The 27,204-nt window shown below is 35.5% G+C and overlaps 10 protein-coding genes across 10 annotated transcripts; 3 read left to right on the top strand and 7 right to left on the bottom strand.

Moving 5' to 3' along the window:
• Positions 1-6,494: 6,494 nt before the first annotated feature.
• CABS01_08285 (uncharacterized protein) lies at positions 6,495-7,573 on the bottom strand (the record flags this gene model as incomplete). The annotated part of the gene is made up of 5 exons (XM_060541646.1): positions 6,495-6,535; positions 6,590-6,730; positions 6,816-7,266; positions 7,335-7,370; positions 7,427-7,573. Coding segments are annotated over 5 exons (816 nt in total), but the record flags the coding sequence as incomplete, so codon positions are not given.
• Positions 7,574-12,924: 5,351 nt separating this feature from the next.
• Positions 12,925-13,074, top strand: CABS01_08284 (uncharacterized protein; the record flags this gene model as incomplete). Its single annotated transcript, XM_060541645.1, has 1 exon — positions 12,925-13,074. A coding segment is annotated over one exon (150 nt), but the record flags the coding sequence as incomplete, so codon positions are not given.
• A 3,541-nt stretch (positions 13,075-16,615) lies between these two features.
• On the bottom strand, positions 16,616-17,382 carry CABS01_08283 (F-box domain-containing protein; the record flags this gene model as incomplete). The annotated part of the gene is made up of 2 exons (XM_060541644.1): positions 16,616-16,797; positions 16,854-17,382. The coding sequence occupies 2 exons, from the start codon at positions 17,380-17,382 to the stop codon at positions 16,616-16,618; spliced, it is 711 nt and encodes a 236-aa protein (XP_060402448.1).
• A 395-nt stretch (positions 17,383-17,777) lies between these two features.
• Positions 17,778-18,335, bottom strand: CABS01_08282 (uncharacterized protein; the record flags this gene model as incomplete). Its single annotated transcript, XM_060541643.1, has 1 exon — positions 17,778-18,335. One exon carries the CDS (start codon positions 18,333-18,335, stop codon positions 17,778-17,780), a length of 558 nt encoding a protein of 185 aa, XP_060402447.1.
• A 634-nt stretch (positions 18,336-18,969) lies between these two features.
• Positions 18,970-20,027, bottom strand: CABS01_08281 (uncharacterized protein; the record flags this gene model as incomplete). The annotated part of the gene is made up of 6 exons (XM_060541642.1): positions 18,970-19,142; positions 19,199-19,274; positions 19,328-19,358; positions 19,415-19,499; positions 19,548-19,709; positions 19,772-20,027. The coding sequence occupies 6 exons, from the start codon at positions 20,025-20,027 to the stop codon at positions 18,970-18,972; spliced, it is 783 nt and encodes a 260-aa protein (XP_060402446.1).
• An 883-nt stretch (positions 20,028-20,910) lies between these two features.
• Positions 20,911-21,615, top strand: CABS01_08280 (uncharacterized protein; the record flags this gene model as incomplete). The annotated part of the gene is made up of 1 exon (XM_060541641.1): positions 20,911-21,615. One exon carries the CDS (start codon positions 20,911-20,913, stop codon positions 21,613-21,615), a length of 705 nt encoding a protein of 234 aa, XP_060402445.1.
• Positions 21,616-21,996: 381 nt separating this feature from the next.
• Positions 21,997-22,641, bottom strand: CABS01_08279 (uncharacterized protein; the record flags this gene model as incomplete). Its single annotated transcript, XM_060541640.1, has 3 exons — positions 21,997-22,293; positions 22,349-22,446; positions 22,497-22,641. The coding sequence occupies 3 exons, from the start codon at positions 22,639-22,641 to the stop codon at positions 21,997-21,999; spliced, it is 540 nt and encodes a 179-aa protein (XP_060402444.1).
• A 1,076-nt stretch (positions 22,642-23,717) lies between these two features.
• Positions 23,718-24,546, bottom strand: CABS01_08278 (2OG-Fe(II)oxygenase; the record flags this gene model as incomplete). Its single annotated transcript, XM_060541639.1, has 2 exons — positions 23,718-24,264; positions 24,329-24,546. The coding sequence occupies 2 exons, from the start codon at positions 24,544-24,546 to the stop codon at positions 23,718-23,720; spliced, it is 765 nt and encodes a 254-aa protein (XP_060402443.1).
• Positions 24,547-25,319: 773 nt separating this feature from the next.
• On the top strand, positions 25,320-26,288 carry CABS01_08277 (uncharacterized protein; the record flags this gene model as incomplete). The annotated part of the gene is made up of 1 exon (XM_060541638.1): positions 25,320-26,288. The coding sequence occupies one exon, from the start codon at positions 25,320-25,322 to the stop codon at positions 26,286-26,288; it is 969 nt and encodes a 322-aa protein (XP_060402442.1).
• Positions 26,289-26,760: 472 nt separating this feature from the next.
• On the bottom strand, positions 26,761-26,862 carry CABS01_08276 (uncharacterized protein; the record flags this gene model as incomplete). The annotated part of the gene is made up of 1 exon (XM_060541637.1): positions 26,761-26,862. The coding sequence occupies one exon, from the start codon at positions 26,860-26,862 to the stop codon at positions 26,761-26,763; it is 102 nt and encodes a 33-aa protein (XP_060402441.1).
• Positions 26,863-27,204: the final 342 nt, after the last annotated feature.

Here is a 27,204-nt window from a genome sequence, read left to right as displayed (position 1 = left end):
ATTAAATATACTCTTTTTATAAAAATTATAAGAGGGGTATACGTTAAAAAGAGTTTAAAATACTTCCCTACGGGTATATAAAATACTTAGTTAGATATATATTAAAAATATATAACTTATATAGAGTTTAAATACCCGCGCTTAAATAAGTATTTATTATAAAAAATATTAGGTTTAATAAAAAAGTCTTTTATAATTTTATATATAAAAAGTAAACTATTATAAATAAAAAAGTAAATTTAATAATCTAAGAAATATAAGAACTTTTTAATATTAATAATAAGCTAGTTTAAGTATTTAAAGAAATAAATCTAGATTTTAAAAATATTAGTATTTAAAATAACTATATAGTTAAGAATAGTATTATTATTAGATTTTTAACTATTTAGGACGCTAAATAACTAATAAACGTACTTTAAGGTATAATTAATAAGGCTAAAAAGGCTAATATAGTTTTATTATTATTACTAACCCCTAAAATAACCTTTTTATATAAGCTCGGGGGTAAGAATAAAAAAAGGAATATAATAATTAAGTTATAAACGGCTCTACGTAGTTTATAGTCCTTTTTATAAACGCTTATATATTTTATAAAAGTTTTTAAACTTTTAATTTCTAATAGTTTTTAATAAAACGCTAGAGTATATAATAAATAAAATATTAATTATAAAGAAGTAATTTTTAATACTAAAATTAACGTTAATAAGGAACCCTTATAATAAACCTCTATTATTATATAAGAATAGAGCTTATAAGAACTACCTTATTAAATACTAAATAAAGCTTTATTAGGTCCTAGATACTTAAACCGGGCCTATAGACTTTTATAACGTTTTAATAATAATATTTTTATAATACTTTTATATTTAAATATAAGAAATAGTAATTATTATAACTATTTTTAAAACTACTTTTTTTTTATTTTTATACTCAATTAATAAAAAGCTATAAAAAAAAGTAATATAGGATATATAATATTTTATTAAATAATAAAAAAAGTAGTTTATAGGACCTACTTAGAGCGCTCTAGAAAAGTTTAAAAACTATAATTTATTAAAGTTAATTTTTAAAGCTTATTAAAAAAGTTTAGTAATATTAAATATCTCTTATTATAATTATAAAAGTTACTTAGGGATATTATAAATATAAAAATAAAAAAGCTAAGGGATATTAGTATATAAAAAAAGGTCGATTATAATCTTAAATAAAAGATCCTATTTTTATTAAAATAAGTATATACTTATAAATATAATATTAATAACGAAGTTAGCGAAGTAAAAGTACGTATATATATAAAAGGGAATATATAACTACTTAACCTCTTATAAAATACGTACGTTTTAACGCTTATTATAAAAACTTTTAAGTTTATAATAGTAATAACTACCTAATTTAACCTTAAAATAGACTAATATAATATTATTAATATATTCCTTAATACGCTTCTTAAGAACGAAAAATTAATAATTATTAAACTTTTAAAAAAATATAAGGTTATTAATAAAGTAAATAAGCTCTAATACGCTTTATATAGCCTCCGAAACTTACTAATTCTCTAGTTCTAAACTTTTATTTCTATACTTTATAATATAAATATAATATATAATTATAAAGAGATTTATATTTACTAAACTATAAATAGAAAAGTAATATTAATATTTTATATTAATAACTTTATTATTCTATATTATTAAAATAATTAAAAAGTAGTTCAAGGGATTATTAATAATATAAAAAAATATATTAATTTTAAAAGAATAGACCGATTAATTACTTTTTTAAAATACGGATTTTATAAAACTGTACTATTCATAAGGTTTATTTTATTTATAACGTATATATTAAGTAAGTTACTAAACGCTTCGACTTTATAAATTTACTATATTTAGCTACCCTTTTCTTTTTTAAAAAAAGTTTAAACTAAACGAGGGGTAGGTAATAAAAGAGGAAATAAAGAGCTACTAAGAAAAGGTTAAGAATATATTTTATATAACTATTAAAATTAAACTAAATATCGCTTTTACTTATTTATAATTATTATAGTTCCTAACTAACCTAAGTATAACCTATATTAAAATAATTAATTACTATATTTAATATCTTTATATAATAAAATACTTTATATTTTATTATAATAGTATACTAAGTACGTAATTATTATTTTTAATTAAAAATATTAGTTTTATAAATAATAAAATAATACGATAATTATCTTAGGGATATATAATATTTCTTTTTAATAACCTAATTTAATAAAAATTAATATACTAAGTAACGGTTACGACGTTAATTACCGAAGCTAAGTTTCTTTATTTTAAAAAAACTATAAAAGAGACTATAGCTCTAAAGCGCCTTTTTAAGGATATTACCCTTAACTTAAGAGAAGTATAATTAGTTAATTATAATAATTAATAAACGATTCGATTTATTATAAAAGAAAAAAAAGAATAGTTACTTAATTTTGTTATATTAATATATAAAATATATAGTTAAGATAAGAGTACGTTAAAAATAGTTTTAAAATTACTTATATATTAATAAAAAGTATATTAATAAATAGACTTATTAAAAGCCTTTTATAAACTAAGTTCGAATATTTCCGTATACTTCTTAACTTTTATAATATATAAAAAGCTATTATAAATAGCTAAAATAGTTAAAAATAATTAATTTAGGCTACGCTTAAAAAAACTTAATATTTAAAAATAAATAATAAATAAAACCTAGAATACGGCCTAGAGGCTTAAAATAAATAAAATAAAACCTCTTATAACTTAAAAACCTAAACTTTTAAAATAACCTTACTCCGTAGGGTATATATATATATATAAAAATAAAACTTAAGCTTATATTTATTATTTAAACTCTTAGTTTATAAAGTACGTAATTATTAAAAATATAGTATTATTAAAAAAAAAGGTTAGTATACGTATTAAAAAACGTATTTTATATATTTTAAAGTTTATAAAGCTAAGAATAATAAGGGTAATAGGGGGTATAAAAATTAAAATAATTATTAAGTTAATAACTTAAAATATAAAAATAAGTAGCGTAATAAGAAATTAGTTATAAATAATTATAATAAGTATAAAAAAAGATTAGGGGTATAAGTTAAAAAAGTCCTTTATATAAAAACTAATATAGTTTTTATATATTCTTTAATTATTATTTATTTAGCGAACGATACTACAGAGCTTAGTAATATCTTATTAAAACTATAGTTAAAAGTGCGCTTTTTAATAATAAAAAAGGATAATATATTTATAAAAAAAGGAGTATTATTTATAATAACCTTAATAAGGGCCTAGGTTATTAACTATAAAACGACTAATATATTAATATACCCCTTAGCTAAATAATTATTAAAATAGTACGTATATTAATTACTACTTTTTATAAAATAACGACTATTATTTTTAAAGTTAGTATACTAAAGGGCTACCCTAAAATTAAGTAAGTATTAAATCTCCTATTCTTTAAAAACCTCTTTTTTAAACTTTTTAAAAACTAAGTATACGTTAAGTAAACTTAAAATAATAAAAAGAACTATACTTATTATAGAGGGTACTTTAGTTTCTTAATATTCTTTTTTATTTCTTATTACTTTTTTAAAAAGAACTAGCTTTACGTTTTTTAAACTTTAAAATAATATTAAATATAAACTCTTAAAATAATAAATATATAATATACTTTTTTCCTCTTAACGGAGCAATTTGCCAGGGCCGTACTATATATTACGTATTAAAAAAAACTAAGTATATTGCGCTCTATACCTAACTACTAATTAAAACTCCCGACCTTCCCCCGCTTCTAGCTATTTAAAGGGCGAGCTATACCTACTCTAACGTATATAAGACCTCCTAGTACTAGCTTACGTAAATAGCTAAATCTCGTATTATATACTCCTTCTTATTAAGAGTTAGGGGGCCCCTTATATATTCCCTTATATTTATAATATAGCCTATATTAAAAAGATTTCTAATTTTATAAAATATAATTTTTAAACCGGCGTTAATATACTAAATCTTAATATTTATACTAGCCCGGCTATTTATAGCGTTCGTATTATTACCTAACTAGATTCTATACTATTAAAAAGTACTTCGCTACTTCTTAAGTATACTTACGTTAATTATAATAACTATAGTATCGAGCTAGCCGAGGGTGCCTAGCCCGAGAGGGGTAGACTTATTAATAAGCATCTTTAGCTTACTAATTACTAACTATATACTAAGAATAAAATAATAGTTTATATATTAATAAGTTTATTTAATAGATTTATTTAGTAAATTTATTTAGTTTAAATAGAAAGTAGCTTTAAGTAATATTAAAAACGATAAGGATAAAAAGAATTTTTACGAGCTTTAATACGAAGAGTAATAGATATTAGCTTATTTAGCCTTTTCTTTAAAAACTTCTACGTTATTATTAAAGTTTAGAACCTCTGCGATTAAGGAAAGCCGCTTTTAACTATTACGGCCGACTATTATGGCTAACTATTACGGCTAACCTTTACTATCGACCTTTTTAACTAGCGCTACTACGTAAAAAGTAGCTTACTTATCTTAAATTATATAGCGGTTTTTATATTAAAATTATTATATTACGTTAAGCGCGTACTTAGGGTATATTATGCGTATTATATAATTAAAAAGTATACTATATTGTATAATTTTTTTTAAAAACGTAATCCCGTTAAGGTCGATCTTTTGCGCTTATAAAGCCGGAAAAAAACCACTATATAATATACTTTTTTTAAAAAGCTTATTATTTAAACTAGTTTTATTTTTATTTTTAAACTTTAAAGGGGGAATAAATAAAAGCCCGTTAAAGTTCTTATTATTATTATTTATTTTATTATTACTCTTATTACGTTTATTAAAAAGAGCTTTAAACTTAATAAAGTCCTTAGTATTTTAATTAGTAGCCTTAATATTTTCTTAGTTAGGGAGAGAGAGCTTAGTAATTAAGTTTTAATAAGTAAATAAAAAATTATAAAAGGGAGAAATAACTTAAAAAGGCTCGTTAATATTATTACTTATCTAAATTCTTAATAAACTATATAATACGTATATAAGAAATATTATAAAAATTATATAAAACTTATTATTATTTTTAAATATATTAGATATTTATATTTAAAATAAAATTAGTAAACGATTTAATAATATAAGTATACGCACGTAATAAATAAGAGTACTTATAATAATTATAAAAAGTTAAAAAAAAAAGAAAAATAATAGCTAAGTAATACTATAAGAATTTAAATATATATAAAGTAGCTAAGTAGCCTCGCCCTTAGTAATTTATATACTAAAAATAATAAAATACGTACTATTTTAAGTTAAGATTCTATTTATTTTAAATAAAGAGATATATTTATAATAAACGTAGTTTAAAAAACGCGTATCTTTTATACTTATTTTTCTTTTATTTATATTTAATTAAATTAGGCCTTTATAAAGGTATTTAGAAATTCTATTTTAAGTATAATAGCTCTTTAATAATAGTAATTAGGGGGTATATTACGTAATAAAAATAATAATCGTACTTTATAAAGTACTTATTACGTATTAAATTATATATTTATCTTAGATATCGTATATATAGACCTTTTCTTTTTATTTATTTTTATTTTAATAGTTAAGCTACTTTTACTACACTCCGTATGCCCATTACTGCGTGCTATAACTCGTGATAGTAATCGTGGCTTAGAACTCTGGGCAAATCCCTATCTTACCCGCCGGATACGATAAATGTCTTTCCCTCAATTCTCATTTTGCGACGCTCAAGTACCCATATGGATCAGAAAGACACTGCTTAGCAGACCACAGCTATGCGTCAGGACTAAGAAGTGCACTGGAACTTATTATGCGTTTTCAGTGGTACAGACATGAACCGTTCGTCTATCCGAACGTATACCGATTAATCAAACGATGAAGCTGCAAGGGACCAAGTACAGCCGAGTGGCCTCAGACGCCTCGGTACCTGTGCCAAGTTGGCGAGCGGCCGCCGGCAACGGATCCACCCCACGTTGCCGTGCCTCGGTCACAAAATAAGTCAGATAGATCAAAGCGTTGGATATGTAAGTCATTGACCGCTAGGCGCAAAATATTGTGCAAATACCCTCGGCTTGCTGAGTTTCTCTTGCTCGTAAGCAGCAAATCTGTCTCGAACATCGTGCATCTTGAATCGGAATACGATGGGATAGACTATCACGTATAACATAGGAAACGTGGACATCAGGGAGCAGGTTACGAGCGTACTCTGGTAAGATTACATCAAGGGGGGAAAATGCTCTGCCAACGGCCATATACACATGCAATATTCCACTAAGGCGTTGTTTATTGCCGCAGAACAGAGAAATCGGATTACAAGAAATCATGCAACACAAGTGAAGGTGGCTTTGAACCTCCTTCCTCTCTGAAACAGTCTATACTGGCCACCTCGGCTTCAAACATGTCGAGTCTAGTCCAGTCGTAGAGCGAGCATGACTACAAAATCGCAGTGCCATTGACATGGCTGCTAACCCCCTCTTGAAGCTATGTGAGTAAAATGGTCGCTTATGGAGGAAAAACATGATGCTTACGTGGACAATTTGCTGGAGCGCTTGTGAAGAAGAATGTCCACTGGTTCGTTTCACGACATCGACGAGCCAATGTTTCTAGGTTGAGCATCTCACCCAAAGGCATCCCCCAAAGGGAAAGGATATACTCGTGAAGGTGGTATTCTAATATTTTTAGTCAGCGAATCCCCAGCCGTAAGCACATGCATTCCCTTGATTCGAAGAATGGGGGAAGAAAAGCACAACTGACCCGCCTTGGTCGGCCAAGCTTCAAATGTGGGCGAGTCCCCAGCAACAGCAGCAAAGTAGCAGTCATGCAGCCAGTCAAGTATAGATTCCTCTTGAGCTACGCCGCCAAACTTGATTTCTTTGTGGCCCCTGAGTCCCAGATGGGCGCGTTCGGCTGGACTTTTGCTGTGATAGGCCTCGACCCACCCACTCCGGATGAAGAGGATGTCGCCAATCTCAATGTCGCCTCCTTGCGCCTTGGGCCGAATGTCTATGCCCTGCGCTCGGCCGCATTCGAGCAAGTCTTGATAAGAGATGCTGCAAGTGTCGTATGGATCAAAATGAAGACCCTTTGCATGCGCATAAGAGCAGAAATCTAGAAGCACGCCGCGGCCAGCGATGCCACGCTCAGCCCAGTGGTGAATTGAGCATTTCAGATTACTGGCCGGTCCCTCGATGTCTTGTCCCTTGGTCTGTTTTGACAGTGCATTCGATCAATTTCATCAAGGTTCACAGAACAAGAGGAATATGAGTGCCCTACATTATTGTAAAACGTCCCAGAAGGTAAATGAGCAAACTGGTGTAGATCAGCATTCAAGATGTAGTACACCTATGAGGGGGGATGGTACGTACATGTCTGAAGCCGTCCCACTGAGTGCCGCTCTGGGTGTTCATGTAGTAGTTATCATCGTAAAATAACCCAGGAGCCAGAGTCTTGATATAGTGGACAAAGGGCTCTCGATTAAAGGCAGGCTGGCCAGGGACATTAAGAGGTAGGCTACTAGCGTGTTAAGATAAAATTGTATCAGTGGGATTTGAGAGTTTCGTACTTTACCAGTATAACCTCGCTATTATAACCTAACACGCATAATAAGCCCAGGGCCTCGCCCCATAGGACCTATAGCGGCTATTATACTATATATATAAAAATACGGACTTAAAATAACTCCTCTCAGAATAGAAGAACTATAGATAAGTTATATAACTATAATTATATAATAAAATAAAAAACGGATACTTATAAATAAATAGGATAAACGATCGTAAATAAGTAGGATAGATAACCGTTTAATAAATAGTTAAATAATAATAAATAAGATATTATAAAAAATATATTTAAAAACGAGACTTATATATAATATAAATTTAAATTAAATTTAAAAATAAACTTCTTATAGCTTTTTTAATAATTAACTTAGTATTAGATCTTATAATCGCTTTTAACTATTTTTATTAAAAACCCTTTTTAATAAGCTTATAACTAATTACTAAAGCCTTACTTACTTTACGACTTATAAATATAGTTTTAGGGAAGCTATTTATAACTACGATATTATTTACTTAGTACTCATAGCCTTAACTTTTACTAATATACTTATTATAACTAGCTAGTTATAATACTTTAATTATTCCTATTTAGTAAGTTTATTTTACGAAAGACTAACTAAATAGTACGAATATATTAACTATTAATAATAATAGTACTACGCGGCCTATTTAGGTAGTTATATTTACTATATAATAGCTATATAATATAATACTTAAACTTAAAAATAAGAATAAGTAGTTTTATACTTAGCTCTTAGCGCCCTAACCTCCCTTAGTACTTAGAACTAAGTACTCTAAACTAAAACCCTACGACGGGTCCCTAAATACGTTTTAAGGATTTTTTATTTAAACTAGGGCTTATTTATACTATTATAAATCTTTTTTTATTATTAAAATAGATAAGGTTTACTATATAATATCCTTTTTTAAAAAAGACGCCCTCGCTTAGTTCGAACTATTTATAAGAGATTATTTTAAAAATAAACGTAGGATTTAAAAAGTAAATACTAAAAAAATCTTCAACGATTATAATAAGTTCGAAAAAAGACTTAAAAAAACCTTTAATAACCCTAACAAAGAACGAATTATTAAATAAAAGCTTATAACCCTTATATAAAAGGGGTTAGTTAGTAAGTATATATTAGAATTTAAATAGATTATTTCTAAACTTAATTAGGGTAATAAAGCGCTTATAATAGCTTTTTATCGTAGCCTAAAAAAAGAAGTTAAGGATAACCTCTTTTAATAAGAATAACTAAATAAGCTTTATAAGTATATTAATATAATAGTTAAGATCGATAATTAACTCTATAAACGACGCTTTAAATAAAAAGGATAGAATACTTAGAATAACCGAGCTAAACCTAATAATAAACGTAAGTATAAACTAATAATTACTATAATAAAATATTATAGCGGATTAATAAACCTTAGCGTTATTAAAAAGGAATAACCTTACTAAAAAAAGGACTTTAAGTACTATAATTACGATAAACTAGGATATATAGCTAGAGACTACTAATAACCTAAGTATATCTAATACTAACTTATTCTAAAAAAGCGAGCTAATATTATAAATAAAGAAGCGCCCTATAAGTAACTTTTATAGACGGCTTATTATAATAATAACTATTTTACTTATTAAGATAATAAAAAATAAATAGGATAGTACTTAAAGCGACCTAAGGATAAAGGGCGATCCGGATACGATATTATATTATTTATTAAAACCCTAGTAGTAATAAAAAAAAAAAAAGGATACCTACTTACCGACCCTATACTCTCAAGGAAAATAATATCGAATATATTACTACGCTCTCTTAGATTTATAAAAATATAAAAAAAAAAGCTAAAACGGATTTTATTATAAAAGATATACTTTACCTCTTTAAAAAACGGATTAAATAAAGATTCCTAACTAATATAAAAAAATAACTCCTTAAATCTAAAAAAAAAAGACCTAATATTAAGGAAATTATAAATAGCCTCGTTTATATAGTACGATAAAACTATATAAACTAAAAATAATTTACTAAGTTTAAAAAAAGACTCGATTTAAATAAAATCTTAACTAAGTTTATTTATATAATATAAAAGGTAGATAATAATAAAAAATTTATTTATAAAATTAAAAAATAACTTAAAGACCTCTTATATAAAAATAAGATTAAAGTAATTAAAAAACTAACTTTTAATTTTAGAATTATAAAAGAAGGAAAAATTAATTTTAATTTTAAAAAAGAAAATATTAAGATAGGAACTAGTTCTTTTTATTTTAATAAAATAAAATTATTTTATAATTTAAACAAACTTCGTAACGTTACTTAATAACGTATTTAGATAGAGATTAATTATAAAGTATTACTTAGCGTTAATAATATTAGTTTTAAAAAGGACGATAATAAACTATAGTATAAGTATATTTATCCGTTCGAGGATAACTAAACTATTTAGTTTTATAGAACTAAAAAACGTAAAAAGGTTATAATAACCCCCTATATAGATAAAGATTACTCTTTACTTAACCCCGAAGACCCCTTTTATAAGGAATTGTTTTAAATAGAATACTTAGATAATAAATACTTTTAGTACCTCGTATATAAATAAAATAGTCGCTTTTATTTATAAAAACGTAATAATAAGCTTATTAAAGATGTTTATATAGAAGACTAACTACTTAACTAAACGTTACTAAGCTTTAATAATAATAATAGAGTAATATTTAGCCTAGACCCTAGCTTTTTTATAAAATACCTTAATAATAAATATATAAAATAGGAAGATTATAAGTACGACTAATACTAAGTTTATTATATTAAAAAAGCTAAGACTTAAAAAGAATAATAAGAACTACGTAAATAAAGTACTTAATAAAAAAAATATATATTAAAAAATTAAAAAAGCTAATTATAAAAGAACGACGAAAGGCGAGAATAGAAAAAAAGTTCTTATATATAACTAGATAATATAATAATACATATTTACGAGTTAACTTTAATATTTATAGACGAGGATTAAACGCTATTATTAATAGCGGCGCATAAGAAAATTATATTTTACTAAGGATAGTAAATAAACTTAACTTATTATAAGTATAGAAAAATAACCTATATTAACTATAAATAGTAAAAAGAGAACGAGTTAATTATAATTATAAATATATTAATTAAAAGACCGTATACCTCTTAATATATATTAATAACTAATAAAAATAACTATAATATAATATTATAAAGATAAAAGATATTAACGTTATTTTAAAAATCTCGTAATTATAAAAGCATAATCTATAAATAAATTAGACTACTAGCTAGGTCCTCTAAGAAAATCTAGTTATTAAACGACTTAAAAAAAAGGGTTTAAATAGATTTTTAAAAACTCTTAAAGAACGAGAATAAATATAATATATAGTTTTTATTAAAACGGTTAAAAGCTCTAAGAAGTTTATAATTAATATTAATAATTAAGGATTATAATAACTCTAAATTATACTTAAAGAGTACTAAATATATATAAAACTATTTATAAAACCTAAAGAAACGGGATTATTAAAACATAGTAACTAAAATATAAAAATTAAACTTAAAGAAGGGACATAACCCGGGTTCTATTTAATATACTTAATAAATTAAAAAGAATAAGAGTACCTTAACGAATATATTAATAAGAAACTTAAAAAAGGATATATTTAATTATTGAATTCTCCTACCGGATTCTCTTTATTCTTTATATTAAAAAAGGGCGGAAAATTAAAACTTATTATTAATTATAGGAGATTTAACGAAATTATAAAAAAGAATTATTACCCCTTATTACTTATTACTAAGCTTAGAAATTTATTTTATAAAGCTAACTAATTTATTACTATAAATCTTAAAAAAGTATTTAATTAGATTCGGATTAAAGAAGGAAACGAGTAAAAAACGGTATTTTGAACTCATAAAGGACTTTTTAAATATCTCGTTATACCCTTCGGACTTACTAATACTCCGGTAACTTTTTAAATAATAATTAACTACGTACTCCGGGAGTACGTCGATATTTTTATTATTATTTATATTAATAATATTCTTATCTTCTCTCCCGATTTTAAAATATATAAAAAATATATTTATATAATATTTTAAAAGCTTTAAAATACTAAGCTATATACCGAACCCTCTAAGTACGAATTTTATATATAAAAAGTAGACTTCTTTAAATATACTATTATATTAAAATAAATTTATATATAAATATCGAAAGTAAAAATAGTTAAGAACTAGCTTATATTATAAAACGTTAAGGATATATAAGGATTCTTAGGATTCGTTAATTTTTATTAACGATTCTTTAAGGATTATATTAATATAATTAAACTCCTTAATAATTTAATATAAAAGGATACCCCCTTTATTTAGGATCCTAAGTATAAAGAAGTATTTATTAAAATTAAGAATATAGTCGTTTTTAAACTAGTTATTATAATCCTAGACCCCTAAAAACCTTTTAAAATTAAAACTAACGCCTTAGACTTTATTATAAGAGCGGTCCTAGGATAATAAGATAAGTAAAAAAAGCTTTATTTATATTATTTTTATTCTAAAGTATTTTACGGAATAAAATTAAATTAATAAATCTATAATAAGGAACTAATAGTAATTATTAAAGTATTTTAAAAATAAAAACTATAGTTATTTAAAACTAATTACGAAATTATAGTTTATATAGATCATAAAAACTTTATAAATTTTATAATAAATAAAAATCTAAATAAATGATAAGTTAAATAGAGCGAATTCCTATTTAAATATAATTTTTAAATTATTTATTAAAAAGGTTTAGAAAATAATAAAGTAAACGTTCTTAATAAAAGACCCGATTATAAAGTCGCGGTCCCCGAGGAAATATAAGTTATTTTTAAATAAGAAAAAAACGGTAGCCTTATACTAACTACGAAGCTTTTTATAATAACTAAAAGGATTAATACTAGCTTAATTAAAAAGATAACCCCTAAGCTTATTATAAAAATTTATAATATATTAGTATATAGTTATTAAGGAATTATTAAAATATAAAAACGGATTTATTAGTATTATAATAAATCCGCTATACGTATTAAAATTATAGAAGTAATTAAGGACTACGCAACCTATAAAAAAAGTAAAAATAGCTTATATAAGCTTTATAGCGAGTTATAACTATTATAATTACTAATAGAAATATAGTAATTAATTATATAGGATTTTATTATTAAACTATTAAAGTCTAAAGAACTATTTATTAAAGTATAGTACGATAGTATTTTAGTTATAGTCGATTAACTTATTAAGTTTATATATTTTATTCCCTATAAAGAATTAAGTACTATAAAAGACTTAGTATATATATTTATTAAGGTTATACTTTCGAACTATAGTTTGCTAAAAGAAATTATTTTTAATAAAAATAAGCTATTTATTTTAAAGTTTTAGAAATCCCTAATTTCGTAACTTAGTATAAACTATAAACTATTAATATTATTTTATTCGTAAACTAATAGATAGATAGAAAGGATTAACTAGATCCTCGAGATATATTTTTGTTATTATATAAACTATAATTAAGATAATTAAGTAGTACTTTTATTAATAGCCTAGTTCGTATATAATAATATAATTAGTAAAAGTATAAAAAAATCTCCGTTTTATTTTAATTACGGATTCTAACTAATAGTATATAGAAAAGTATAATAAGGATTATAAGTTATAAAAGCTATAATAAACGTAAGTAAACTTAAAAAGATTTATAAATAAGCCTTATTAAACCTCGAGTTTATATAATATTATATAAAAAAGAACGTAAATAGATTAAGGATTAGAGGACTATTTTTAAAAGAGGGGGATAGTACTTATTTCTTTTATTATAATATTAAAACGAAATAATTAAGTAATAAATTAGATTATAAAAAACTTAGACCTTTTAAAATTATTAAGAAAGTTTTACTAATTAATTACGAATTAAGATTATTAAATATAATATAATACTATCCTGTTTTTTATATTTTATTACTCGAACTTATATTAAGAGGTTTATATATAAAAAATTATATTATTATTAAACTAAACTAATTAGAGTACGAAGTTAAACGAATTATTAATTATAGAATTAAGAATAAAATATAGGAATTTTTAATTAAATAAAAAAACTATAAATACGAAGAAAATATATAAAAACTTATTACGAACCTCTAGAACTCCTAATAACTTTTTAAAAAGTATTAAAATTAAAATTAAATTTAGAACTCTTAATTATTATAGCGTCCTAATTAATAATCTTAAAAGTACTATTAGCTTATATTTTACGGGCTACTAAAGAAATATTTTCGGAGTCCTTAAGAAACTCCTTTAATATAACTCGACTCTTTTTAAATACTATTTATTTTTAAAAATAAAGACGCTCTAACTTAAATAATAACTTATTTAATTTAGTTTAAGCTTATTAATAAGCCTTAGCCTTTTTTTATAACTCTATAGCCCTCTTTTAAAACTATAACTTTTTTATTTCTTTTTTATAATTAAGATAATTAAACTTCGTTACTAACTAACTAACTATACCTAGTTAGCTAAGACTTATAAATAGAAACGTAATATTTATAAGTATAAATTATATTAGTAAACGTATTATATAAAATACCTAAATAATAGTATGTTTTATAAACTTCGGAATTAAGAAGAACTAAATAACGGACCCCTTATAAATAATAATTTAAATAAGGTATTATTTTTATATTTTTATTAAAAAAGCGAATAATATATAATAATTTATAACGAGACGTAGCTATTAAAAATTTCGATTTTTTAATTCGACCTAATATCGTATTAGTATATTTTAAAAAAATACTTAACGATTCCTTAACTTAGGAATAGACGACTTATTTATAGACCTAGAGGATTAGACTTTTAAGAAGAGGAGCTAATATTATAACTTAATACGTATAATAAGCCTAGGGCCTCGCCTTATAGGACCTATAATAATTATTATACTATATATATAGAAGTACGGACTTAGGATAACTCCTTTTAAAATAGAAGAACTATAAATAAGTTACGTAATTATAATTATATAATAAAATAAAAAACGGATACTTATAAATAAGTAGGACGGATAATCGTAAATAAGTAAAATAAATAACTATTTAGTAAATAGTTAGATAATAATAAATAAGATATTATAAAAAATATATTTAAGAATAAGACTTATATATAATATAAATTTAAGCTAGGTTTAAAAATAGACTTTTTATAGCTTTTTTAATAATTAATTTAGTATTAAATCTTACGATCGTTTTTAGCTATTTTTATTAAGAACCCTTTTTAATAAGCTTATAACTAATTACTAAAGCCTTACTTATTTTATAATTTATAAATATAGTTTTAAAAAAGCTATTTACGACTATAATACTATTTACTTAGTACTCGTAGCCTTAACTTTTATTAATATACTTACTACGACTAACTAGCTATAATACTTACTACTTTTAATTACTTTTAATGTAGCTAGTATACGTGCGCGGGTGAGAAGATTGAGGTAGCTAACCTAACGGCTAATAAGCTTACTAATACCCTTCGGTAAAGGGAACCATAGCAGCTACATTATCTTCAGCGCCCCAAACCCAGGCAGCATCTTTTGGGGCTCCCGGAATGCTAGGCAGCTCTCTTCGGAGTGGAAATGAAACGCTTTCGGGGTTCCAGGTCTCGGGCAATTGAACGCGCTCGGTATCTCGAAGGGGTGCCATGGTTGAGAATAGTATGTTTTGAGCGACAAGGCAGTGACGGGGAAAACATATAACTAGAAGAGATATTTCAGAAACGTAGATCGATGGCTGAGAGGAACAAGTAATAAGTTATGAATTTACGAAGCATACCAGCCGTGACATGGGGCCGGAACTATGACGGCACCAGCGCCTGTCCTTTCCTGGTGAGGGGTTGCCAGCCGCGGGGTGCATGGCCGGGCCCTGGTCATAGCGCATGTTACCCCGGATCTCCACTCGATTCCGAGTCACCAGGGTTTCAGAAAATGATAATGATGACTACACAGTAGAAATTGTCTTTTCTTTCTTTCTTTGGCCCTTCAGAGACTAGTTGCCCTGGGAGAGTCCTCTAATCGACCATAGGGATGGAATAGAGAGTTTGACTTAGGTAGCTCGACGTGAATGATCCTGCATGCGCCGAGCCAATCGGCAGTCTCTGAGCGTGCCGAGCTTGAGAGAACTTGAGCTTGAGTAATCATCTTATTGGCATATCATTATGAGGAGGTAACGGGCCAAGCTCTGAGCTCCTTGCTGTGCTATGCTTTTCCCAGACGCAGCAGCCGTCTTTTTCAATACCTGAGGTGGATTTTGAAAGCTCGTTTTCGACGCTGGGTGGTCCCAGCAACGTTCTACGCGCAACATTTCCTGAGATCGTACGTTCATTCTACTATCGCCTGGGCAAGTTCTTGTTCATCGATAGCCCCTCTTTCATCACAAAAGTCAACAGGAGCTGTAGCCAGCCAGTCGGTAGCAGGATGTGGGTCTGGGGATGGTGCCGCGGTAAGTGGAGCTTGACCCCAGTTACCTAAGGTACCTACATTACTAGGTATTATTAGTGCAAGTTGCCGAGGCCGAACGACGACAAAGAGGCAATACAATCTAGAGAAAGCGGAAGGCTTCGTAAGTGTTACAGAATAACCCACAGGATCATTATGTAACTTGGGCGGCAAATTCATCTATGAAACCATCATTATCCGCGAAAGGTTCGGGCTCGTTGGGAAAAGCATTTCCTGCTGACGGTGGTAGTGTTGATATTATAAAAAGCGATGACTAGTTACAAGCAAATGCTAGAATAGTCTATACAAGCCCCGGATGGTGAAGAGGTCTGAAGTCTCGCTGTCAAAGGCACGACGCACTACTAGGAGACCCCATAGGTAACGCAAGTAAGTTTACACCTGTAATGGTGAACCTAAAATCGGATTAACTGGAGAGCCAACGACTCTCTAGACAACTCTCGCATTCCTCCTTCTGCTAATGTCCGCAGTTTTGTCCCCGTCTGGATATCCCCATGCATCGACACCGCAAGTGCCCCATCTTCGCCACCAGCGATATCCATACGACACTCCCTTTTTGGCCGTCCAGTGATTGTCTGGATTCCGTCGAACCCGAGGGCGGCCATGCAAGCCTGAATCGTGTCAGCCATCAGCTCTACACACTTAAGCCGCTCGACATGAAACTCACATCTCCCCTTATACTTCTTTGTCCGAGGGCGCTTCGTAAACTTTTGGCAATCGGCACAGTATCTCAAATCTCCCATGGACTCGCGGAGCCTTGCATATAGCGGGCACGTGGTACACAAGCAGTGCCTACACCACTGCCGCCGGCACATAGCGTGGTCGGTGGCATACGAGCGACAGGGCGTCCAGTTTGAGCATCTTCTCGGGGGCTCGGCGTACTTGTAGACGTGGCGTTTTCTCCGATGCCAGTAATTGTCTTGGACCACCCCGATTGCTGAAGTGTCACCGCATTCGCACTTGATCGTCTCTGGAGGGTTGACTTGGTCGTAGGAAAGTAGCGAGGGTTTTGCCGGAATTAGTGGAAGCATCATGGCGCGTAGAGAGTGTGATGCAAGGGACATGCAGATGAGGTCGTTTTGCTGGCAGTGAGAAAGAATCTCAAGTTGAAGCTCGGGTGGGAGTTTGGTGAAGATGGCGAATGAGAATTGTGTAAGTGGTCGGGAAGAGTTGACAGAGGTGCCTTTTCTGGACATGGTGCATAAGGCTGAGATGGTGTCAAGATATTCGAGGTCGAAATTTTCAAACAGATGGTAGCTTGAAAATATCTTGTATGCAGGTGCAAATTGATGAATTTCTTCTCGGGAAGCTCACAGAAAATGAGGTTCAATTTTACAAGCTTTTGTATTCGACGATGGGCTGCATTCAATCCTTGTCCTGGTAGCCGTTAGCGGGTGTTGCCTGTTCCTAAGCCAGCTGGCCCCACAAAATCTGCCTAAACATCACGATACCACACGACGGACGGAAGCGTTAGGACAGGAAATAGGACGGCCAATACGTTTCGGAACGATCACGTTGGTCTGTGATCATCGAATTACACTGCGACTGTCTGTCAGAAGCCCCGTCAGCCTAAGTGCGTGGATCTCAACACTCAGGCAACATCATCCTCATCCGCCTCCTCCGGCCTTTGCTCCGCGATTTCCTCCAGTTTCCTGATGGCATCTCCGACCATATCAATATCTTCGAGCTCCTCATCAGATACCTCTTCATTGGATTCGCCAATATCCTTATTGGGAATACCGGCAGCGCTAATCAGATTGTTCATCAGACTAATGCGGTACCTAAGATCGAAGAGGTCCCAATTGGGAAGATCTTCTTGTGTCTTTACAGTGATATGAAACTCGTGGCCATCACTGGTTTTGCGCTGGGTCACTGAAGAAACGAGGCAGATTTCTTGAGGCTCGTCGTCGGCAAGCTGGAAATCCCTCAGCAGTTCATAGGGATCTTGCGCCAGATCACTTGTCCATGCGCGTGGTTCGTATTGTCTCGCCTGTGTCTGCAGCAAATGCCCGCGCAACCGAATGGAGAGGTCGCCGTTGGTATGGATGCCTCTATCAATTGGCTGCAGGGCTATTCGGCCGTCGTCAAACATTCGATGCGGAATACGGTCCAGGCTGGTCAGATCGGCGCAAGAGTCCAGGCAGACCATTCTGAGAGCGTCAATGAATCTTTAAGCCGTCCCCCGTCCGAAAACTTTTATTAGAGCGTTCAAGCTTGCCACAATCATGCGGGAAAAGGGTAGATATGAGCTGCTTTACAATATCTGGTGCCTACCTTAGCAAAGGGCATGTCCCATTGTCCCGCTGCTTTGCCAACCGAGAATTAGCTTACTACTTATTGAATTTAGAGAATATTGCTTGGCTCACCATTTGGACCGCTCGTTTATTCCCGTACTTCCTCTGGTTGCCCGGCGAACTTGGTAACAGATTGCGCAGACTGCTGTCGGCGGATTACAAACTGTGAACAGACATAGAGTGATCTCAGCATTTATTTAAAAAGAACAAATAGCATATACAATACAATATAAACACAAGAACAGCAAGGTTAGCAATAATAGTAAGAGTATAGAGAAGCAGGATAAGAGTTTGGTCAAGATTATAAATTTAAACCCGAATACTATTCCGTTCTACCAGTACGTTGTCTACAAACTAGAAACAAATACTTCTTCAGATTCGTTCCTAGATCTTGTATTTGTAACGAGAGCCTTCTAACGGTCTTTAAGATAAAGTTTGCTATGGAATAAACTGTATAAATGGGTTAGTAACATGTGTATAATACGTGGTTTATGGCCGAAAGTGGTCTTCAGCCCAACTGCGAACACGGTTAAAGTTGCGGCATGTGTGAGGTTCTTTCCAGTCGGCAACAACCCTGCCAGCATCATCCGACCAGCTGAAAACCATGGGAGTCAGGTCACCGTGGCATTGTACCGTCTGCCTAAGATAGTCAAGGCAGTGGTCTAGCGCTGCCATTAGCCGCACTGTTTTTGAAGTTTAGGACAGGAACATAGCTTACCGACGTGCATCCTATGAATTCTAGGGCTTTCCTCCTCCTTGTAATAATCTGGATCCAGAGCCATCCTCACTTTGTTCTTCGACGTGTTAGTCATCGCGGCAGACATATCACGGGCCTGAGGTACTTTACCACGCAATGGAGGGTATGCATCACATCTAGACTAGAAAATTCTTAGTCCATTACCGAAAAGTCTACTAGTAAGAATGCGAAACTTACGCCACTTCATAGTTCCCATGGCTGTCTTTCCACGTGCGCCCGACCATGCTCGATGCTTCGCTCCCAACAAGGTTCATGTATTGGCCTGAACATGGTCAGTGTGGTTCGAGGTTGGGCTCTCTTGGCCAGTCACCTTTCAGCAGACTCTTCCATGCTGCATCAATCTCTGGCGATGGAGGCCCGACATATTGAGGCTGTCCTTCAATTACCTCACGGTACAAGGTCCCATTCTTGTAGAAGTGAAGGCCGCCAGTGAAACGTACTGTTTCACTGGAAAGTACACCTTTGATTGGTTCTATGTAAATCTTCATGTCAGCTCGTGATCTTCCTATCGTTTGAGAACACTGTCTGGCATACCTAACTCGGTTGGGAAGCCTTTAAGAAAGCCGCTGTCGATTCGAGCACTCGCTAGCCGAGTGTGAAGAACAAACAAGGCAATGACCAGTACAGGAAAAATGGCAAATAAAAGCAACGAAATAAAGTAATAAGATCTAGAAACCGACACAATCGGTGACGAGGGCCTCCTTCGCAGAGGCAGCTGGTCTTCACTACACTCCGAGCTCTCTTCTACAGACACATACTGTGTTGACTTGTCTGCCTTGAAGAAGTTCATAGTGACTTAACTTTATGTTGGGAGAATAGAAGAGTGACGGGTGACCATCTGGTTCATCAAAGGGAGGTTCTGGTCTTGGAGATTAATGAACCCCGACTGCAACGGCCACAGGGTGCCCTACGACTAATGTGTCATCCAATGGCAAGAAAAATCATCTAATCCTTGACCACAATACCGGCAAAAGAATGCCGTTCGAGTGCGAATTGCTAGAAAAACAAATCAAAATAGGCACTATTTCGAAAACGGGTTCGCCGAACGCCCGCAGATGTCGTTTGGCTTTTCCGTCTCTGGCTGGCGACTCAGTCCGGGGTGGAGCAGTTCGGGTGCAAATGACGACTCCCTCCCGTCGAAGCTTTGACTGCCAAAAGTCAAAACATGGGACCGACACAAACTCAATGGCAGAGCTGTGTTGATCTTGACATCGTCACGTTGACTCTGTTCGGCACTCGACTTCGGTCCTCGAATAGGAGTCCATCGCCGATCGTACTCCTCAATAATGAAAATCCATCACAATGGCGGAACGGCGGAATTTGCTGAAGTATAGACTATGAATCTTGTATACGGCGCATTTATGCGCTGAGCTTCTTCGTCGGGAGACAGAACCAAAGTCAAAACCCCATGTAGTAAAGTACGGTTGCAGATGATTCTCTCATTTTCCGAGCCGTGCAAGAGTCATGAGATATCATAGAAAGTCAGCAAATGACACGGCCAAGTAGAGTCAAATCGGGTAGATGCAATGCCCCCGGACCCAAATGCCAAAGGTCGCCTCATCGGATCACCGCAGTAGACAGTCTCAAAGTCTTGCTCTCACATCGCCTTTGCAAAGGATTTTCAGGAACATCACTTACACGTCTGACTTCAATCCCATCATTTCAACGACACCATGTCTTATGATAGTGAAGATAGCACCCGCCCCATGCTCACCGAGGATGAGCACGAAAAGGAAACTCCTGTTTTCTCTTCATCAGAGCTTCAACGCCGCTACCAGCGCGAGGTTCTCTCCAAGCTCCTCATCGGTCTAGCTTTGAGCATCATCTTTGCCTTCTCCGTCACTTGGGTCTTCCAGTCTATCGTCCCGCCTTCTCGCACCAACGCCCAAGGCATCATCGAGAACCCTTGTGGCAACTCGTCCAGTGAGGCTCAAGCACTCGGTTGCCACTTTGACGTGCTCTCGTTCTGCTGGGTGCCAGAGGAGTGCTTCGACCGCGAGCTGACGGACAAGTTCCGCAACGCCGGGCCGTGGGTGTTCTACACCGACCAAAACAAGACAGCATCTGTGACTGAGGAGCAGTTCGGCTCTGACACTCAGCCCGTCTACCTTACCAACAGGCTTCACAAAACGCACTGCGCATACAACATTCTCCGGTTCCACAAGGCGTTGACTGAGAATCGCATGGTTCACCGCGAGGACGTCTTGACGCACACGCAGCACTGTACTCAGGTTCTGACGAGGATCAATGAGCCGGATGACATTGAGGTCAGGGCAAAGATTCAGTACCCTGACTGTGGGCACTTCTCAAGAATGTTTCCGGGAAAGGTGAAGGAAGGTGTGCCTGGTCACGGCCATGGACACTCCCACATGGGGTGAGACTAGGGATCGTACAAGCAGACAAAGTGGCTAGACTGAGACTAGTACAACAAAGCTTTTTTCTGGCCGTACAAATGAAATTTTTCACTATGACTGTATATGACTGTTGTGCTCTCATAGCGGGGATATGAGATTGTCACTGAGCCACTTGAGTCTGATATCTAATAGGCGCCAAACTTAACCTCTAAACGGCCACTGAATAAGAGCCTTGAACACCATAGTCTGCATTCCGCTATTCTTGCCATATATAACAACACTCGACCCGTACGTTTGGTAGCAATATCAACATATCACAAGGCGCAAAGTAAGCCAGGTAAGAGAACGTATGTAAGTTGTGCGACAACTACGAATCTGTCTGCTACAAACTGTCTCTTATTATCCTTAATCTGTCACTCGCCAACTCTTGGGCAATGCTCGCTCGGGTTCCTTTGACCACGCCAGTAGGGCATCAAAATCATTGCAAACATGCATTACCCCATGATCAGCTACCCGGTGCGTGTCACCCTCAATATGGCCTTCGGCAGTGGAGTCAGCAAAGCACATTAGAGCCTGTCGGACGTAGTTGAAGCAGTGCGCCTTGTGCTCCTCCCACGTTAGTGTGACTCCGCTATGATAACCAGGCAGCTCCTCCTTAGGAACGCCGGCAGCCAAGAGACCAAAGTCCTCCAGGATTGATGCCTAGTGACTCGGGCGTCAGAAGTGCGAAGAATGAAAGATCTATGAGATGGCTTACCAAACAGTGGATCTGATGGAAAGCTGCAATCTCGAACAAGTCACCTGAAAACAGCTTCTGAGGCCCGCTGCCGTCATATGGGGAGGCCCGGACAAAGGCTGGTAGTCTCGTTAGTTGGTGTTTCAAGCCTGCTTCAATAGATGCTTACCGTGGGAGAGACCTTGCCAAGAATCAAGAGTCTCGTTTAGGACACTCTGGTCATGGAAGGCATGGGCAGTGACCTCGTACTGATCAGGGCCAGACGGCTTAGGAACCCCTCTCGAGCTCACATCTGCTCTGCAGGTCAGCGTCATTCATGAGGTAAAGAAGTGTGGCTTGCCATGTGGGACAAAGTGATTGTAGTCGCTCCCCGCCGGCCAAGCCGCCGTTTCGTGTCGCCCAGCGTTCTGTCTGAACACCGTAGTGGTCGCTCCCAGAAGACAAAGAATGAGGATAATCTCAAGACAGCAACGAAACATCTCCCAACGCGACATGGAGGTCTTGCGAATAGAGCCCCGCTCCAAGGCGTCCACAAATTCAGAAGAATCCGTATCACCGTCCGAGGAGGAGATGCGTCCAAGCAACTTGCTTTCTTCCATTGCAAAAGTTAGACAAGACGTTTTACGATACGAGGAATGGCCAATGTCAGTTTGAAAGATGAGGCAGGTCTCGAGAGGTGGGAGATCACAGAGAGGAGCAGATTCGTTCAGACTGTTGTTGTTGCTGTTGTACAGATATCGGCACGGCAGGGCACGAGGTAGTTCCTTTCCTCGCAATCCGAGCTCTCTCTAGTACGTGTCGATCTTCCGAGCTACTCAGGTGCGATATGGCCCTCGTCCTTTCGCCATCTTCAAGAGTCTGATGCCTGCTAGCGTGTACGTCTACCAGAAAAGAAGCTTTCGGGAACCACAAACAAGCTTTGGGCTCCGTAAGAGTTGGCTCTAGCGGCCGCGTCCAATGATTCGAGCCAAAATAGCCGCTATTACCGATGTACCCAATGGGATACCGCCCTTCACAAACTACGCGCTGAATATCATCATGGTTCATGCCACCGTCTTTCTGCCCAAAAGTCTAAAAAGGGGCTGCCGTCTTCCGCGTGTAGATGGCCGCGATCTAGAAAGCACTAGTGTAAACCTTTACCGGAGCCTTTAGAGAGAGCTCCATTTGTGTCATTCACTAGCAGGTGTCATGTGAGAGGAGTACGAATTCGAGCATGTAGACTTTGTGACCCTTGTAGATAGATCTCGATTAACCAGGACAAACAAGGTCTAAAGGCTAACATAACGTGTGACAAAGCGGAGTCAAAAGGGTGAAAGATGATTGGTGCGCTGTTTCGAAACGTCCAATATCCCGGGAAGATAGTCCCCCCCCCCCCCTCCTCACATGCACACTAAACCTCCCGGCGTGTCCAGATATTCAACCCGATCTTTTTGCCGCCTACCGCCGGAAGGCCGGCATGTAGCGTTCGAGAATCTCCGGTCCCATCGGAATGGAGATTCCGCCAGAAGACGGCACTACCGGCGACCGCTCGCACTGTCAGCTCTGTCTGGGCCGCACAGTCGACCAGGTTGCACCACCGCTCATCCTCGACACCCCAGTCCACGGAGATCTTGGGGAACCGTGTCCCGCAGCTGGAACACTCCACATCGAGAACGGCGAAGAAGGTTGTTTCCCTGTTTGTCGTCTGGTTTCTCGCCGCGGGGTTCGCTGCCCAGTCATAGTGATTCGTGTACTGCTGCCCCTCCAAGTACCGCGTCACTTGCAGATCCTCCATCATGTCAAGGTCTACGTAGCCCTGAAACTCCGAAGCGCGGGATCTGATGCATTGGACGACAAAATCATCCGAAGACAGGTACGCTGTGGAACTGGTTCGTTCCTGCGCAGCAATGGATCGCCCGTCAGTGCCGATGGCGCGAGACCGCTGGAACCTAGGCTGCCTGTATCGAGTCAGTCAGCAAGTAAACCCCGAATCTTCAGCAATATGGAGGAGCTCTGACGTACGCAATCTGCAGCAGGTATTGGGACTCATCTGGGGTGATAAAGTTCTCAATGTGCTGAATGAGTGGATCATATGACAACGTCCGTACTGTATAGCGCGGGCGCGGGCAAGAGTTGCCGAGTGGAATCTGGAGCTCCTCCTGGGACCGAGACTTTGCGGAGAAGAGTGCCGCTAGGATAGCCGCGGCGAAGGACATGGACAAGAATTGCTTGAGAGCCATTGTGTAAAGAGGGGGAATGTTAGAACGGGATTGACTGAAAGAGGTTAGAGAAGAAGTTTATGGTCAGGAATCGCAAACGCTAAGACCAGCACCGTGGGCCCGACGGATATCCGCCTTATATGCCCGATCGAGAGGCTTCCTATGGGACTTGAGAGAAACTGACGATTCATGCCTAGAGTTGTTCCTTGAGCCACGAAAAACTCTGAAATTTTCAAAGGTTGGATTCATGATGATCTCGATCCCCGAAGTTCAAACTTTGTCAACTTGGAATTCCCGATGGGAGACGCAATCATCTCGACTTATTCTCGTCGACGGGCGGCGATGCGTTGACTTTCGATCTTTGGAAAAGGTTGAACGGATCAACGAGTCATACGATCGAGCTGTAGTTCTTCTGTGGACTCGGAAGTATGGAGTATCACGAACAGCAAGAGTGACGACGCGTTGACGCTATCACGAACAGGAAGTTCACGACAGGGCGGCGAGTGACGAAAGCACCCGTGTCCGTCGGGCCGATGGCGTGGCCTCTGAATCTTGAACGAAGCGGCAACTTCACTGATGAGTTGTTAGCCGAGTCGACAGCGAAGTTGAACAGAAAAATGGATATTTAAGGGTGCAATCTATCCCGGAAACAGCAAAAGGTTTCTTCACTCACTCATCAAGTCAAACACCTTCACAGTCTTCCAAGCTTCTTCAAAATCTTCAGTCTTCACCTTGCCTCTAGCAACCTTCTTCAAGCAAAAGTCATCCTTCCTCTCATAACTCCAAACGCCATCATGCATATGACAAAGGTCACCGCCATCCTTGCCTTCGCTGCAAGCCTTGCCGCCGCCGCCCCGGGTGCCAAGCTCGCCGTTCCGGAGAAGCGCCAAACCACCGAGTTCGGTCCCTATCCTGAGGACAGTTACCAGGGCAAGGAGAACAGCAAGCGCCAGACTACCGAGTTCGGCCCTTACCCTGAAGACAGCTACCAGGGTAAGGCGAGCCAGAGGCGCCAGACGACCGAGTTTGGTCCCTACCCCGAGGATAGCTACCAGGGACAGGAGAATGGAAAGCGTCAGACTACAGAATTTGGTCCTTACCCTGAAGATAACTACCAGGGCAAGGACAACCAAAGACGCCAGACGACAGAGTTTGGCCCGTACCCTGAGGACAAGTACGAGGGCAGAACGAAACGCCAGACCACGGAGTTCGGTCCGTACCCTGAAGACAGTTACCAGGGCAAGAGCTCGAAGCGACAGACCACCGAGTTTGGGCCCTATCCCGAGGACAAGTATGAGGGAAACAGCATGAAGGAGAAGCGTCAAACCACAGAGTTTGGCCCCTACCCCGAAGACAAGTACGACAGCAACAGCATGAAGGAGAAGCGTCAGACTACGGAATTCGGACCCTATCCCGAAGACAAGTACGACAGCAACAGCATGAAGGAGAAGCGCCAGACAACCGAGTTTGGTCCTTATCCAGAGGACAAGTACGAGAGCAGCAACTCCAAGCGTCAAACGACCGAGTTCGGACCTTATCCCGAAGACAAGTACGAAGCCAAAAACTCTAGACGCCAGACCACCGAGTTCGGACCCTACCCGGAGGATAAGTACGAGAGCAAGAACTCCAAGCGCCAGACTACAGAGTTCGGCCCCTACCCAGAGGACAAGTACGAGGGTAACGGCAAGAACTCCAAGCGCCAGACCACCGAATTCGGACCCTATCCCGAGGACAAGTACGAGGCCACCGACAAGAAGGAATAGAGTAAGTCTCTTACCGCCCTTACATGCCTCCCCCTACCTGCACAACGGCCTTTCCGTCTAACGCAATGAACCAAACTTTGCAGCTTCTTGTCACCTTCACGAGTTAGAATCGGAAGCTACATGGAGTCTCGCGGCGACATCAAGAAGAAGAAAAACAAGAAAAGGGGCAGAAAAAACAGGTTTTGGATGGGGGAGTATGTCTTGAAGTTACATGTGCCTAGCTCGCAGCTATAGACTGGAACTCGTGTTGTGTTTTTCAAACAAGTCCTTTCCCGTGATGCCCATGCCAGAGTGACTCGGATTCTGATTGTTGTCAGTGTAGTATCATCGCAGTTGGGATAGGGGCTGTGAAGTTCCACCAGTCCAGCTCAGTTAAATGAAAAGAATTTGTCAAGCCAAGACTCGATGTATATTCGACAGCCGTACCAACGGATACTCAGCGTGGTTGCTGAAATTCAAAAGACTCATCCGCTCAGCAACGGCCACATTCACTCAAGTCACAAAAAGCAATCTGATGTGGCATGTCAACAGCAAGTAGTATTGCTCTACTCTTCCACACGTCCGTGTCGTTCATTCCCAAACATGTACAAGAAGCATGCTTTTTCGCAGCCGAGCCCACTACCCACTCCCTTCATCCAGTTTCCCTCCTCCCATTCTCCAGACATCAGTGACATGACAATAAGAAGCGAAATTACATGATTTGTAAGGCTCTCGGTGACGTGGCAGCGCGAGAAAGCTTTCATGAGATGCGACGGCACGACGAGTTGTCTCGCGTGACAAAAAAAGCGTGCTCGAAAACATAGTAGGTAATAAAGGAATAAAAATAGCAAAAAACATTTGTGGTATCTTTCCGGCAAAGCATGCTGCGGTGCGGTAAAGACGTGAGCAAAGCAGCTATATCGGTAACAAAAAACAA

Source organism: Colletotrichum abscissum, assembly GCF_030869225.1.
Source record: "Colletotrichum abscissum strain IMI 504890 chromosome Unknown Scaffold_18.1, whole genome shotgun sequence".
Lineage (NCBI taxonomy): Eukaryota > Fungi > Ascomycota > Sordariomycetes > Glomerellales > Glomerellaceae > Colletotrichum > Colletotrichum abscissum.
Note: the sequence above shows the minus strand (reverse complement) of the source record. Positions and strands in the feature narration are given on the sequence as shown.